This window comes from Pteropus medius, unplaced genomic scaffold, assembly GCF_902729225.1.
Source record: "Pteropus medius unplaced genomic scaffold, Ma_sr-lr_union100, whole genome shotgun sequence".
In the NCBI taxonomy this organism is placed as follows: domain Eukaryota; kingdom Metazoa; phylum Chordata; class Mammalia; order Chiroptera; family Pteropodidae; genus Pteropus; species Pteropus medius.
Window position 1 is genome coordinate 14704585 of NW_024349799.1, and position 16253 is coordinate 14720837.

The following is a 16253-nucleotide window of genomic DNA, read 5'->3' on the forward strand; positions in this document are numbered from 1 at the left end:
AGTGGCCTCCTGTCTGGGCCCCAGTCCTGGAAGGGAGGCTCGCAGCTAAATCACCAATGGGCCGTTCTTCAGTTTATCCTTGTTTCTTTCTTTCCCGGAGGTGAATTGGTAGCTTGACATTTCATTTAATTATGTTATTTTCTGGACTTGGCAGTTAAGTTCCTGAGTACCCAGTGGCCCACCTGAGCAGTGTTCACCCAGACATCCACGAGCAGAGGAGCCTGCACATACTTGGCTCCTAGCCCTGGGCTGTTGGGTTCATGTTTCTTCAGCCTCACCCCACTTAGACATGGTTCTGTGGCAGTGTGCGCAGTCAGCCTCAAGAACCTCCCAATAGATTGTGGATTGTCTCGAGTGGCACTGAGAGCTGAGGGTTGGGGCTGGCACAGGATATCGCCTCCCTAATATTTGCTGGCTGAATAGCACATGCTTATAAAGACTGCCGATATTCCAGGGTGAGGTGGTGAGAGGGGCAGATTTTAACTACTTGTCTTCTGTTGTATACCCTCTCTCTTCCCTCTTGGGGCTCAGGGGACATAGCAGGGCAGGGGAGTACCTGCCTGCTGATAGGGTGGAGAAGCACCAATAAAAAGCCTCCCCTCCTCCCTTCCCCACCTAGCAGAGGTGTCACTACCTTTGAAAGATGCATAATCCATCTTTATCTTCATGTTTGTTAGAGAAAGTGCCCAGGGGAGAGCTAAGAGAGAATAGCTTTCCTAGAATAGGTGTCGTCCATCTCCCATCAGCCTCTGCCACGGCTGGTGCCAGGGTGGGACTCAGACACAGGATCCCCTGTCATAGACCACAGGGACAAGTGAGGTTGTAGCTTCACTTATCCATTTTGCCTAGCCAGCCCTGCTTTTAATCACTTATTCATTTATCTGTACTTTAGTGTTTTCCAGGCCATTTACCCTCAGGCCTGAGGGGTTGAAAAGAACTCTGCAATTAATTCAGTTTGGACTTAACCAACTTCTTTTAACTTTTCTTCTTACAGCTTAAACTTTGGAACAAATATCGAATTTCCAACATTCCATCACTAATATTCCTAGACGCCACCACCGGGAAGGTCGTGTGTAGGAATGGACTGCTGGTGATCCGTGATGACCCAGAAGGTGAGACCTTAGCAAATCCATCCTGTATTCCTCCTTCCGTCCTGCTACCCTGACCTCCTCCCCTTTGCTAGACAGTGTACAAATGAAATACAGTTGACTGTCGAATAACGTGGAGTTTAGTTAGGGGCACTGACTCCTGCACAATCGAAAATCTGTATATAACTCTCATCTCTCCAAAAACATAACTACTAATAGCCTACTGTTGACCGGAAGCCTTCCTGATAACATAAACAGTTGATTAACACACATTTCGTATATGTATTATATAATGTATTCTTATAAAAAAGTAAGCTAGAGAATAGAAAATTACAAAAAATTATAAAGAAGAGAAAATACACTTACAGTAGTGTACTGTATTTATCGATACCGTAAGTTTACATCATCTGTGTTAGGCTACACAGTTCATCCATGAGTTTTTTCAAGTCGTCAGTTGAAAAAAATCTTTGTATAATGGACACACACAGTTCACTCATGTTGTTCAGGGGTCAACTGCACATGTAAGTGGGTTTATTTGGCTAAAGAGTATTGTCTTGATGAAATTATAGTATTCTCTAGGTCACGGTTAAGATTTTTAAAGGGATCAGAATGTCCCTCCTGGGAGCTTTAATTCATGGGCCAAAGGAGATGGAATCTGAAAAAGGAAGTTTAGCTTTGAGGGCTGAGGAGGCTGTTGAGAACCAGCTAGAGCTCAGATACTGACTTCTAGTGCTGTTTCAGTGGCAGCAGTCACCTTAACAATTAGAGATAGGCTAAGTGATTTGCGGAGTTTTTTTTTTCTTTTAATACATTACCATAGCAAAGTTGCAGTCTCTGTTGCTCTCCTGGTCTCAGCAGTGAGTGCACCTCATTTCTTGGTGCTGCCCAAGTCCTGCAGGCCTTGGTCTTGATGGCCAGCTGGGTGGAGAGCTATACATTGGTAGGTTGCTCAGCTCACCCTGCCCAGTGGCTGTCCAACATCTGTTTCTCTCTCCCTTGCACTGGAGTCATAAAAGGGTCAGAAGATCTTCCCTCCTCACTTACTGATCCAATGCAAGGATTCGAGCATGGTCACAAATTTCCCCAGTAAAAATTTCACCTGTGTCAAAGAATTGTCCTCAGTAAAACCCAGGGCATGGTAGAACCAAGTCTTTACTTTCTCAAATTTAAACACACACACACACACACACACACGTGCACGCACGCACGCACTACTCTGAAACCTATTAAAATGCAGATTTCTTCCCTACTCCCAAGATTTTCGGATCCATTTGTTCAGGGTGGGCTTGGCCACCTGCATCTTTAACCAGTCTGTGCTTCTCCCTCCCATCCTTCCCCCACTCCAGGCGATTTTGAGGAAGTGGTCCATGGACCACCCTGTGAGAAAACACTGTTCTGTTGAGCTGAGAACATATTATTTGCTTTTCCTGCCTGGGGCTTAAGTGTCATCAGAATGTAGACCATCTGGGTTGAGTGGGTTTTACTCTTTCCTTTCTATAGATTTAAATTCTCATCTTACTTGGTTCCCTGGGCCCCAACCCAGACCGTCTGAACTAGAATCTCTAGGAGGTGGGGCCCAGCTGATTTAAAAATTCCCCAGCAGATTCTAAAATATAGTCAGAGTTGAGATCCACAGAGATTCCAGGATTGGAATTGAAGAAATTCAAGGTTAGTATCTGAGGCAGTGCTTCCCCAGCTTGGCGCATCAGAGGCACTGGGAGAGTCTGTTTCGCTTTGTTTTGGACATACAGCTTCAACCTTGCCCCTGGATCCTGGGACTTGGGGTGTGAGCTGGGTTTCTGTATTCCTCGAAAGCCCTGCAGGAGATTGGGCCCTGTGATCATACAGGTTCAAGAACCATTGCCTTGAGGTAGGGCTCTGTCATGGATGAGTTTTGCTTTTATTCCTGTATTTTTAGCTGCAGACCCTATGGGTGTGTTAAAGACTATTTGATGATAAAGTTGTTATGCTCTGCAGCCCTGAGGCCTCTTGGGTCAGAGGACACAATGAAGAGTCTTAACATTCTCGCCATCTGTTGCCTGTTGCAGGTTTGGAATTCCCTTGGGGACCTAAACCCTTCAGGGAAGTCATTGCAGGGCCCTTACTTAGAAATAATGGGCAGTCCCTGGAGAGCAGCAGCCTGGAGGGGTCTCACGTGGGAGTCTATTTCTCCGCACACTGGGTGAGTGTTTGGTTCTTCTTTGGCCCAGGCAGAAGGAAACGGTGATGTCTCCACCAAGACCAATTGTGACTGGCTTCTGGAGGTGGGACTGTGTGGGCATAATTTCCCGGCATTCTTCCTCTCTCCTGTGCATAATGCCTTGTTGGCATGCAATAAGTGCTTATTATTATGAATCATAATAGCAGCAAGAAAATGACTTCTTTTGATAGGTCTAAAAGGATAGCTTTCCTAACTCGTTTTGATGAGGCTTCCAGTGCTCCCTGAAGAGGTTCCTTTGACCGTTGCCTGTCGGCACACTGTGAGGGGTGGGGAGGAGCCTGTGCTGGATGCTTGCCATTATAAGAGGCACGTTTGTTTCCGCCTCTCATAAACCAGGTTTTGCCATCCCAATCCTACTTGGGTCTTGTTTGCCTGGCCTCTCATGGCAAGTGGCTGGGAAAGGGGATATTGAAGATGTAACGTCACGCTACAGGATCCCACTCTTGTCTTTCAGTGTCCACCTTGCCGAAGCCTCACCCGGGTCCTAGTGGAATCCTACCGGAAGATCAAGGAGGCAGGCCAGAAATTTGAGATTATCTTTGTTAGTGCAGACAGGTAATGTGTGCTGGGGAAGGTGGCAGCGTAGTTCTCATTTTCTGCAGGTGTTCTCCCTTACACGTCTCACTTCTTCAGTGTAAAGCTTGGAGCTAGCGATTAGGGAAGACATATCTGGGATTATTGGCAGAGGGATGGACACATTTCGCAGTTACTCCTGGGATTGTCTGAAGGGAAGCCGAGAGTAACTTGTTCTTGCTGTCAGTTTGGGGGTTTGTCCTAATTCAGGCCTGGGTCATTTGAGATTAGAAAGTGTTTTTCTGATTTGTTCAGCATTTTGGATTGTGGCGAAAGAATATGGAGGGAGAAAGATGAAAAGAAAAGAACTAGAGACTAATGAAATATGATGCCTGTTTGGAAGGCTGTGCCATCATTTTTCTTAGCTCTGGCCATGGACTTTGTCTGGGGGCTATCATAAAACCAGAAGGGCAGACCTTCTTCCCAGAGTGCATCAGGTACTTTTAGCCTCAATTTCCTCTGCTTCTTGCCTTTTCACTGACTTTACTCATCATTGACCTTCCTTTATCACAAAATTCCAGCCCCAGTTCAGGCCAAGCCGTCAGATGCCTCTGCCTCTAAGTGCCTGTTCACAGAAGGCTCTCTGAGACGCCAACTCAGAGACCGTGTTGTGTGCTGTCATATTCTTGACATCTGCACTATTTCGTGCTTGGCTTATTGGCCTGTGGTCCGCCCCCCTGTTTTACAGCTCCCCACTGAGTGAAGGCAAGCTTGAGGGCATGCCAGGTGAAGTAATCACTTTTTAAAGCTTTAAAAAAAATCAACTTTATTGAAGTATAATTTACATACGGTGAAATGCATACATTTAGGTATACAGTCAATTTCGCAGAATGTATGTCCCCACGTACCCATGTAGAACATTTCCATCACTCAGAAGACTCCCTCATACTTCTCATCAGTCGATCCTCACCCCCAAATCCCAGCTTCAAGAAACTCCTGATCTGCTTTTTTTAATTAGATTTGTAATTCCTGCAATTTCTCATATGTGGAATCATAGTGTTTATGCTTGCCTAAAAGGATGGTCCTGTACAAATCACTGTTACACTCACAAAATAGAAGTGTCACTTGAGAACGCAGTGTCTGAACATCTACACTTCTTATAAAAATAAGACCTGTCTGTGTTGAAAAACGAAAAGCTAGGCATGGGTTGAACTGGTAGGATTCAGGGAAGCAGGCTGCGGAAAGCCTGGTGTTTTAGTTTGGCATCCCGTGTTGTGAGGAGGCGTTGCTTCTTGGCATGCACCTGAATGGGTAGAGTAACCCACTCTGTCTTATTAGCCTGATGTCTGAGGTCACGGTGTTTCGAAGCCCCAGCATCTGTAGAGCCCTGGACACAGCTTGGTAGAAAGCAGGGAGGACCCAGCAGTGGTGCATTCGGAGGTAATAGAGCCTTGTTTCCATATGTGTTTCTATAGGTCAGAGGACTCGTTCAAACAGTACTTCAGTGAGATGCCCTGGCTCGCTGTCCCCTACACCGACGAGGCCCGGCGGTCACGTCTCAACCGCCTGTATGGCATCCAAGGTAGGCATTCCAAACTCCAGGGGACTCCCTGGAAGCCTGCTCTTCCAGGCTTACCATGTCTTTGGCTTTCCTTTTAGGAGGAAAAGAACATCTTTATTTTTATGACTGTTCACTTTCTTTACCATATTAAAAATTACATGCCTTGAATTTTATGGTATGTACATGATAAATCATTGAAGTTGTTTTTTAAGCAAAGTGCTTGTCCAGATGAGGCAGCTGCTTCGCACCGCCTGGCCTAGGGGGTTCTGATGTGGTCAGACCATGGAGCACGTGCTTCCCAATGACTCGGCCGAAGCCCTACCCCAAGGGTTTTACTGTCAAACAGACCTGAGAGTGCTCTTTGTTCCATCACTCAGACTCTTTGAGTCTCAGTTTACTCATCTGCGAAATGGGCACAGTAAAATCTCTGACACAGAGTTGCTGGGAGCATTAAAAGGATAATGTATATTGGGCATTTCTCATGGTTCCTGAAGAATACAAGCGAGGACTGAGTGGGTATTACCTTTTAGGTGAGAAAATTGATTTCCTGAAGAGTGTCAAAAACCAGGACTTGGAGAACTACTAATCATAATGAGGTTCCCACCCACCCCCCACCCCGAAATAATGATTTTTAGTGAGACAAACTGTGTTTTTCTTCTTTATTATGTGAATACCTCCTTCTAGCCTTTACCTAGCTAGGTGTTTTCTTGATGAAGCACTTAACTGGCCTGTTAAGAGTAAAACTCAACTCCCTTTGTATCAATAGTACCAGATCCTGGTCAGGCCTAGACAGATACAGCTGATATTTGAGTTCTCAGTGCCCCTTGTGTTATAGGGAGTGAAAAAAAAAAAAGACACATTAAGATTTACCCACAAATTCCACAGCTTATGAGAGAATATATATCAGATTCTTTAACCTTTTTCTTCGACATTTAGAGTAAACATATGGTTTTGTTTGGAGCTAAAGCTTCAAAAAATTAATACTTAATTTTAAATCGGTGCTCCTCGGTTTGAAATGTACGTAAGAATTGCCTGGGGGTCTTGTGAAAATGCAGTTTCTGATTTAGTGGGTCTGGGCTAGGGCCGAGATCCCGTATTTGTAGCAAGCCCCCAGGCGATGCCGATGCTGCTGATCCAGGGACCACACTTTGGGTATTTACAGTCTAGTAATCCTTTGAGAACATCGGTGGCTCATGCCTCCTATTAATAAAAAAGGTGAAGGCTGTTCCCTTTCTAAACAGAAGTTGCATGACATGCTATTATTGTTCACTGGTTCAGAGGAATGGCACCAAGTTGAGTAACTTAAAGGCAGTGTCACTGGCTTCTTTCCTTGCAGCACTGCCTGCAGAGAGACTTAAAACATGTGTGCCTTGAGGTAGGAACCGAGGGCTGAATTGCCACTTCATGGGGCTGAGTAAAACTTCATGTCTCTTAATTCATTTATTCATTCATACTCAACGAATGTTTGTTTGCTGAGGACTGACCCTCTCTACTGCTAAGTGACCTTGAGCAAGTTATTTGACTTCTCTTTTATCAGTAAAATTGGGACGTTTCAGTGTTGGGCACAGAATAAATAAATATTTAACTAACAGTAAAAAAAGGAAAATTTGATTTTACAATCAAAAAAGGGTAAACTTTTAAATGTCAAAAAGCTTTAACAAAGGCAACCAACAATATTAATAGCATGTATGACAAAGAGTCGCTATCCTTCATAGAAAAAGAGCTCTTCCCAGATACTAGTCCAAAAGAGAGAAAATTTAGACACCAAAGATAGGAGGTAGGCAGTTCTTCCGATGAATAGTCAGAATGGATATGAAAAATATTCAGCATAATTTAGTTTTATGAATTACAGATGAAAATACTGATTTTGTATCTATCACATTTGTTAAGCACTCCCTTCTTCTCCACCTACCCCCCTTCAAAAAAAAAAAAAGATAATCCACAGTGTAGGAAAGAAAGCAGACAGCTAGTAGGAATATAAATCAGGACAGCCTTTCAGGAGAGCAATTGGCAATATATACCAGAGGCCTTAAAAAATCCCTAAAACCTTTAACTTAAAAATCCCACTTGTAGGAATCTATGCTCAGGAAATTACCAAGTACCCGGCCAAGACTGAACTTCTCTTGAGCAGGTGGTGGATTTTTGTTTTTGTTTTTTTCTTTCATCTTTTGTATACTTTGAATTTCATTACAGACCACAATTCTTTTTTTGCTTTAGTCCCTAGAAAACCCGGAGGTGAATTTTTAACCTTTAGCAATTTTGCAAAACTGACCATTTCTCTGCATGCCTTTGACACTAGCTTCATTTTCTCTTCCTTGTTTTCCCTTCAGGGGGATATTTTCTTATGTTTTTATTGAATTATATCGTGTACTTTTTAATCCTTTTTGGAAAAAAGATGGAATAGATTTAAATGCATAGGATTCTATTCCTCAAGCTCCAACTAGCCACCAATACTCTCTGTACTGAGCTTGGTGGGATATAAAGAAACCAGAAGGGTGGCCCAGTGCTGGTCTTGAGTGGATAAGACGAGATTTACATTTGGAAATAACTAAAAAGCAGAGTATGTTGATATAAAAGTGTTGGTCAAGTAAGTGCCATTTTGTACAGGGGCTTAGAAGACTGACAGTTGTCCCAGAGAGTGGAGCTAGGTTCTGGGCCTTACTCAGCCACTTTGCTCGGTCAGGAGGCTTCTCCACATTTTCAAGCTTGTGTCAGTGGAGCAGAATCTCTTCCTCTCCAAGATAGGGAGTTGGGTTCTCCTTTCCTGGATGTGGGGTTCAGCACGATGGCAGGCACTCCTAGTGGTCAATGCAAAGGCCATGGGGCCAACTGAAACTAATAAATTACCAAAGGATGGTCTACATGTAATACATAGCTAGTTTGAGAGTGGCAGTCTATGCCCTCCCTGTACCATGTGTGGTGCTTCTGGGGACACTTTTGGGTGGGTAGTGGGGGTGCCTAGGCACCGAACAGCAGTCTCATAGGAGAAATCATGAGCTTTTCAAGATTCAGTACAAGTTTTGAACTCACCGCTAAGGCCAGAGGGTGCCCTCTCTGTGTAATGTTGACAGGGCACAAAAAAATTAAATTGATCATTTTCTCTCTGCCGTCAGAAAGCAAGAAGGGAACTCTCTTTTCAGATTCTCTGGTTGTCAACATGCGAGTATCCCAGATGGAGGAGCTGCGGTTGTTAGGTGTGGCCTAGACAGCCAGAAAGGGGGTAACCACAACTGAGGAAGAAGAGAATGGAGAGTTCTCAGAGATGCATTCATTTGGCACGTTTTCCTAAGGACCTGGCAGTGTGGGGATGAAAAGTACATATGTGGTCCCCTTGAGGAGCCCTCATCAGAAAGCTAATCTGGAGAGGCTCGATGCCAGGCAAGCGGCAGCCAGCCAGCCATGCCACAGTAAAAGAATGTGAGATTCATGCAGAACCCAGCTCTAGCCAGTGAGTGTTCGCTGCAGCCCAGCCCCACACCTCGCTCATCCTGCTGTTTCTCATCTGCTGCTTCCACAGCCTACACACCCCTGTTATCTGTTCTAGTCTCTCTTCAGCTTGGACCTGTCTCCTTTCCCAGCTCCCCACCTCCTGATTCTGTGCCTTCAGGTTGTTATAGTCTTTGACAGTGTTTTGTGCTGACTACTCCTTGATCACCGATCTCTTGGGTTAAGCCTTAGGACTCATTCCTGCAAGCAGCCTGTCAGACATTGCCTGCTGACCTTGATCTATCTGCCTCTGATCCTGTCAAACCAGAGATGCACTAAAGCACAGTGAAATATGAGTATAGAAGAGCAACACAACATCTTTATCAAGGTAGCATTTAATGAAGGGCCACATGATGGAATAATTCAATTCAGAGCAGACTTGCTTAGAGTTGTTTAGCCAGGAAGGCTTCCTGGAGAAGGTGGCTGTGGAGCAGGGCCTTACAGAATGGATGGGGGTTAGATAGGAGATTTGGGATATTCCAGGGCAAAAACCAGAATAGGATGCCCATGGTGTACTATAGAGCAGAGTGGGCAATAAGGCTGGTGAGGTCACACTGTAGAGGAACTTGAACACTATGCCGAGATCCTTGGATTTGACCCTTTAGATTTTTGGAGCCTTTTGAAAACTTCGCTTCAGGGACAATCAATACAGTAGTGACATTTACGCTAGATTGGAAGAGAAATTCCAGAAATCAGGTTGTCCACTGATATTTTCCTTTTTATTTTTATTTTTTTAAATTAAGGTAAAATTGGTCTATAACATATTAGTTTCAGGTGTACAACATAATAATTTGATATTTGTATATAGTACAAAGTGATCACAATGATAAATCTAGTTACCATCCACCATCATAGAATTGACCCCCTTCGCCCATTTTGCCCACCCCCCGACCCTCTTCCTCCTCTGATAATACCAATCTGTTCTCTGTATTTGTGAGTTTCATTTTGTTTGTTTCATTTCTTAGATTCCACATATAAGTGAAATCATACAGAATTTGTCCTTCTCTGTCTGTCTTATTTCACTCAGCATAATACCCTTTAGGTCCATCCATGTTGTCACAAATAGCAAGATTTCCTTCTTTTTTATGATTGAGTGGGATTCTGTTGTGTGTGTGTGTGTGTGTGTGTGTGTGTGTGTGTGCAGGTGTATGTGCTCGTGTGTAGGCCACATCTTCTTCATAATATTGATGAACACTTAGGTTGTTTCTATATCTTTGCTATTGTAAATAATGCTACAGTGAATGTAGGGGTGCATGTATATTTTCAAATTAGTATTTTCACTTTCTTCAAATAAATACCCAAAAGTGGGATTGCTGGATCATATAGTAGTTCTATTTGTAATTTTTTTTAGGACCCTCCATACCGTTTTTCATAGTAGCTGCACCAATTTACTAACAGTGTAGGAGGGTTCTCTTTTTTCCATATCCTCGTGAACACATGTTGTTTCTTGTCTTATTGATGAAAGCCATTCTAACAGGTGTGAAGCGATATCTCATTGTGGTTTGGATTTACATTTCCCTGATGATAAATGATGTTCAATATCTTTTCCTGTGCCTGTTGGCCATTTGTATGTCTTCTTTGGAAAAATGCCTATTTAGATCTGCTCATTTTTTAATCGAATTTTTCGTGTTTTTGCTATTGAGTCGTTTGAGTTCTTTATATATTTTCATCTCTACTTTCTAATTCTACCTTTGTTCTTCTAAGGCCTTGTCTTGCCTCCCATTTTCCCTTGCCTCTGTATCTCTCTTTCTCTATTACCTCCTTCTTTCCCACTTTACAGGATGCTTAGGTCTTTCTTAGCCATAAAAAAAATTCCATCACCCCTAAAGTTACTATCTAATCTGTTCAGGCTTCCATAACAAAGCACCATAGACTGAGTGGCTTCAATGATAGGAACTGATTTCTCACAGTTCTGGAGGCTGGGAAGTACAAAATCAAGTGCCAGCCGATTTGGTTCCTGGTGAGGGTTCTCTTCCTGGCTTGCAGATGGCCACTCTCTTTTTGTGTCTCCACATGGAAGAGAGAGAGAGCTCTGATGTATCTTTCTCTTCATGTAAGGACACCAGCCCTATTGGAGTAGGGCCCCATTGGATTATGACTTTTACCCCTCCTCGCAGGCCCTGTCTCCAAATACATTGGGAGTTAGGGCTTCAACATGTGAATTTGGGGGCAACATAAACCTTCAGTCCATAACAGCTACCATCCTTCTCTCCTCCCAAACACCAAAATCTCAGATTGCCTCAAGCTTCTTCAGCTCCTACCAGGCAACAGGCCTTGTGCTGGTGTGAAGGACACCAGCATGATAAAGATGTGGTCCCTGCCCTCATAGAGCTCAGTGGTGCCATTTCACCTCTCATCCTTCCAGCCCCAGCATTAAAATGAAAATGGTCTCTCAGGTCCCTGGGGGCATCCTCCTGTTCATAGGTTTATTTAACAAAACGTAGTTTTGTGCCTCTTATATGTCAGGTGCTTGTCTAAAACTTAACATTCTAACAGAGAGAGATAGGCAATAAACATAATTTTTTAAAATGAAGCATATAGTATGTTGAGTTGTGAGTGCTATAGATAAAAAACATGGCAAGGGAAAGGAATTGGAAGTACAAGGGTAGGAATAATGGTTGGACATACAAACTTAATTAAACTCCTTTAAACATTTTAAATTGATTTAAAAATTTAAACCTTAAAAATCACTTATGTGAAAAACAAACAAATGTTCCCAAGTCCTTAAGTGAATCTGTTAACTCTAGTAAACTTACAAATATGATGATTCTTAAGTTCTCCTAAATGCAGCAGTACTGTTAATAGAGTTTTAATTTAAAAATCAGATTCAATTTCTCAATTACATATTTTAATATTGTAATCACAAGACTGACCTGTTACTGTGCTGGGCCACATTCTTTTAAACAAAAACAAACATGGAAGTTAAATACCAAATATTCATAGATGTCTTGACACACAAAAACGTTAATACTGTGGGTTTGATTCACATTTCTGAACTTCATTCTAGATCTTCCTAGATTTGAAAGATGCTCACTAGTTAAGGAAATAATTATATCATTTCAATTATATCATTTTGGAAGTCTCTTTCTTGTTCTTGAGGTTGTATATGTGGGTGGCCCTCTTCACAGTGCTGTCTCCTCGTCCTCCAAATAGAACAGTCTCTTTGCCTTCAGAACCCTTGTAGTTCAAGTTCCTGGTCTGATATTATTTCTGAATTCTTCTCTCTAGTCTTGGAAGCCTGCATCTCCTTCCCAGGCTGCACCATCCCTCAACTGATTTTTGCTTTTCTTTGCCTCCGAGGATATTTAAATAACTCTAGTCTAGATCTAAATACCTTTGAACTTGAAGGAGTTGTATATTCTTTCATACTCTTCACAGCATCACAAAATTATTTTTGATTGAATTCTGAATATTTCTGAGCTTCGTGTGACACTGTGGTTACAACTTTCAAAGTCATTTAACTGATGTGTTTATAAGTATGTATGTACAGTCTGAGCAGTTTTTACTCACAACACCTCTGACACCAAATGTGTGCGATTTTTTTCCACACACACCAACCAGTTCTCTGCTGTCGCACACATACAATTCAATTCAATTCTGACACTATATACCTGGAGTTAGAATCAGACTCACAGGCTAAGGGCTCAGTCCCACAGGACTGCCTGCCTCTCCCCCACTTCAGATGCCAGTTGCAAGTCTCAGGCCTCCCATACTTTTGACTGACTGGCTGATAGGGTCAGGGTTCCTGTAACCCCCACTCCCATCAGGTTCAATAATTTGCTAGAACAGCTCACAGAATTCAGGAAAACATTTTACTTACTATTGCTGGCTTATTATAAAGGATACAACTCAGGAACAAATGGAAGAGATGCACAGGGCAAGGTTTGTGGGAAGGGGCCTGGACTTTCCATGTCCTCTCCAGGTGCACCACCCTCCCAAGCAACCTCCATGGAAGCAACATCAGCCTGGCAGCTCTCTGAACTTGTCACTTAGTGGTTTTTATGGAAGTTTCACTATGTAGGCGTGATGGGTTAAATTGTTGGCCATTAGTCATTAATTCAACCTCCAGCTCTTCTCTCTTCCCCAGAGGTTGAGGTTAAGGGGTAGAGCAGAACAGTCCAACCTACGAATCCTGCCTTTCTATTGACCAGCCCCCATTATGAAGCTATTTAGGGGCCAACGGCCACCCTGCAGTCATCTCATTAGCATACAAAAAGACACTCTTACTACTCTCATATTTCAAGGGTCTTGTGCCAGGATCTGAGACTAAGACAAAAGATGCACCTATAACCCTATCATTCAGGAAATTATAAGGGTTTTAGGAGCTCTGTGCCAGGAACTGGGGCTGAAGACCAAATATTTATGTCTTATTTCAATATCACAATGTACACACACACACACAGAGTCAGTGAAGGGTTCCGCTGTGAGCATCTGGTCTTCAGCACATCTTTCAGCATTCTCAAATAGGAGAGAGAGCTCATGCTCCCTGTTTGACTCTATGTGTCCTAGGCTTTCACTCAACTTTGTCTCCTCCTGAAGCATTTAGATGAAGGTGCTTTCACTGAATGGCACCTGGTACATTCCTCACCCCCCACTCAAGGTGAGCACCTCCATCTGCCTGGCCTTGCGCCTTACAGTAAGCGAGTCACTTGATCTGACAGTTACTTTCTGTATTGAGTTGCATGAGGGCAGAGCTCCCCTATGTTATCCTGACAGGCTCGGATGAAAATGGGTAACGCGGAAAGAATGCATACTCCTCTGAGCATCTTGGGAGCTGGGCTTGGAGTGTGGCTGGATTCTGAGTGTCACCCAGCATACTAAAAGAGGCCTTCATAAAATGCCAGCAGTTTGTTATGTCCATCCGGGTATGGTGAGAGAGTCTGGGTCTTGAGGCTGTTGCCCCTCAAGTCACCCCTTTCACAGAGTGGCAGGACCCGCTGTGGGTCTTGATGATGAGTTTGCCCTGGACTGGCCAGGTCACAAGTCCTGCTGCTGCTGGCAGGCAAGTCACTGGCTCTCTCAAGGAGCCACCTGAGTTCACCAAAGCTCTGGCATTTGGTCTCCATCCATTTCTTTTGTCTCTGGGGACTAGCTGGGTTACCCTGAGTTCCGGGAGGGCCTCCCTACTCCTAGTGCTTTATGCAGACTGCGGAATTTGCAGCTCTATAAGCTGTTTAAAAATGTAAGGAAAGGGTTTAGACATACTTGTCAAAAGGCAAATCCCATTAGCAATTGTCTAACTAATCCTGGCTGTCAGAGAACACCGTGTTCTTTGCAAGGAGGCTTAGAGCCCCTTCTCCCCTGGGTTAAGGGCCCTGGCTGGTTTTGTTTCTCCCCCTTCCTTTGCCCCCCACCTCTGGGGAGGCAGCTGGGGCCTAGAGTGGATACAGGCCCTGCCACCAGGAAAACAAGTGCTTGAGGCCTGGCAGCTGGGAGGCAGTGGTGTGAGGACTATTTGCTCTCTCAGGGTCTGTTTTTCCTCAGTTTCTCTGTTGACTGCTTGTTCTTCTGCCTTTTCTTCCTTTTCTTCTTTCTTCCTCTATTTTTGGCCTTTCTCTTTTCTTTCCCTCCTTTCTCTTCTCTTTCCCTCCCTTTGCCCCCTTCCCTGCCCCTTTCAAAAAAATACATTCAAGGCAGAATCTATTTATTATACATAGAAGCAAAGAATTTGGAGCTTGTATTTTTCAGTCAGTGGGAGGTGAGGGGCCATGCTGGTATGTTTTGTAGACAGCATTCAGTGTTAAAAGGGCTGGTGCAGGTTATCTGGCCTTGGCCCATGGACTTGAGGGAAGCTGGCTCCATGGGCCGAGGCGAGGGGCTACCTCAGGACCTACTGAGCAGCTTCCATGTTCTGTTTTGTCTTGTTTTATTTTGAGAACATGAAAAAAGAGTAAACATGAAAGGACAAAGGTAATATAACAAACACCTACCTAGATTTGACATTTTTGCTTCAGGTGTTTAAATTATAAACAAATGGGAGCATTAATACAGACAACGGTGGAGTTCCATTCATTCCTCTGCAGTGCTTTCTCCTTCCTTCCACCCTGGGCGGAAACACTACCATATGTTTAATGTGTTTCCTCATAATCTGTTTTCATATTTTAACTGCACATATGTGAATCCTTGAATAATATAGAGCTGTATTGGATGTGTATTTTAGAAGTATACTTAAATGTCGACATGCCGTAATATTCTGCAACTTGCTTTTTTTTCTCACTTGATGTTATATTTTCAAGATTTCTCCCTATCGATATTTTTATCTGGTTCATTTCTTTTCAGTGCCGAGAAGTGTTTCGTTGTATGACTGTACTATGGTTTAATAACTTGTTCCACTGTTGATTGGCAATTGGTTGTGTCTGGTTTTTCTGTATTACAAGAATATCACCATAAATGTCTTTATGCCTGTTTCCTGAGGCAGGCACGTGCCTGATCAGCTTTTGGGTCTGCTGGCTAAGTTCAGGTAGGCCCAGACCCATCCCTTTGACCTCTTGGGTTTTTCTGAGTTTCACCACACAAAGCCCCTTAGCTCTGTAAGCAAAAGAAGGTTTGAGGGGAGCCGGGAGGGATAGAAGAGGTGATCTGATGAACAGAACTGGCAGTCGATGAAGCCAGGACATGGTTTGTATTGTCATCCCCACACCCCACCCCTACCATTCTTTCGTTCTTGTTTGGTTTTTATTTTATGTTAATACATATATCATAACACCATTTGAAGAAACTGAAACATATCTATGTCACCCGCATTCCTACCTCACTAACACGACTGTTTTCACTTTTCTAAGTCCCTTTTGGTCTCTCTGTCCACACACATACACATTTGTCCATAGCTGTAATTGTACACATAGCATTGTGTATTCTGTATTTTCTACTTAACAATACGTTTTCTATTTAACAATACATTTTCCATCTTGCCACAGTCTTCATAACGATCATTTTTGTGGTCACATGATATTTTGCCTTGCCAATGTGCCCTAACCTCCTTTTTCTGTCATAGGGTCTGTTTTCCCTTCCATTTCTCTTCTCAACTCCCAGCAATCTTTGAGTGCTTACTCCCAGCCCCTCAGATCGTGTTGCCATCTGGAAGCAGAGAGAGAAAGCTTTCTGAGTCGCAACCCTCCCCAGCTTCTCTGCCCCAGACTCTGCCACCAGTGCCATCTCCTTCAAAACTGCCACTTTCCTTGGCAGTAGAAAAGCAAACTATGTGAAAGTCTCAGAGTACATGGCTTTGAGATTGTTTTAAATACTTACAAAGAGGCTCCTTCCAGGAGGAAACAGTTGGAGTAGGCTTCTTGGGCCTCGTTCTCCAGCTTTGGAGGGAGATGGTCAAGGGAATTCTTGGGCACTGTTTGTGGTCCAGCACAGCTCCCCAGGGTGGGAGGCTTGG

At 43.5% G+C, this 16253-nt stretch overlaps 1 protein-coding gene across 3 annotated transcripts in view; it reads left to right on the forward strand.

Annotated features, from left to right (window-relative positions):
* NXN (nucleoredoxin) overlaps positions 1-16253 on the forward strand; it is a 134666-nt gene that overhangs the window by 108290 nt on the left and 10123 nt on the right. For all 3 annotated transcript variants that reach the window (XM_039886230.1, XM_039886229.1, XM_039886232.1), the window contains 4 exons: positions 995-1112; positions 3137-3270; positions 3764-3864; positions 5298-5404. In XM_039886230.1, coding sequence (XP_039742164.1) covers positions 995-1112; positions 3137-3270; positions 3764-3864; positions 5298-5404 — 460 coding nt within the window. The remainder of the gene's footprint in view (positions 1-994; positions 1113-3136; positions 3271-3763; positions 3865-5297; positions 5405-16253) is intronic.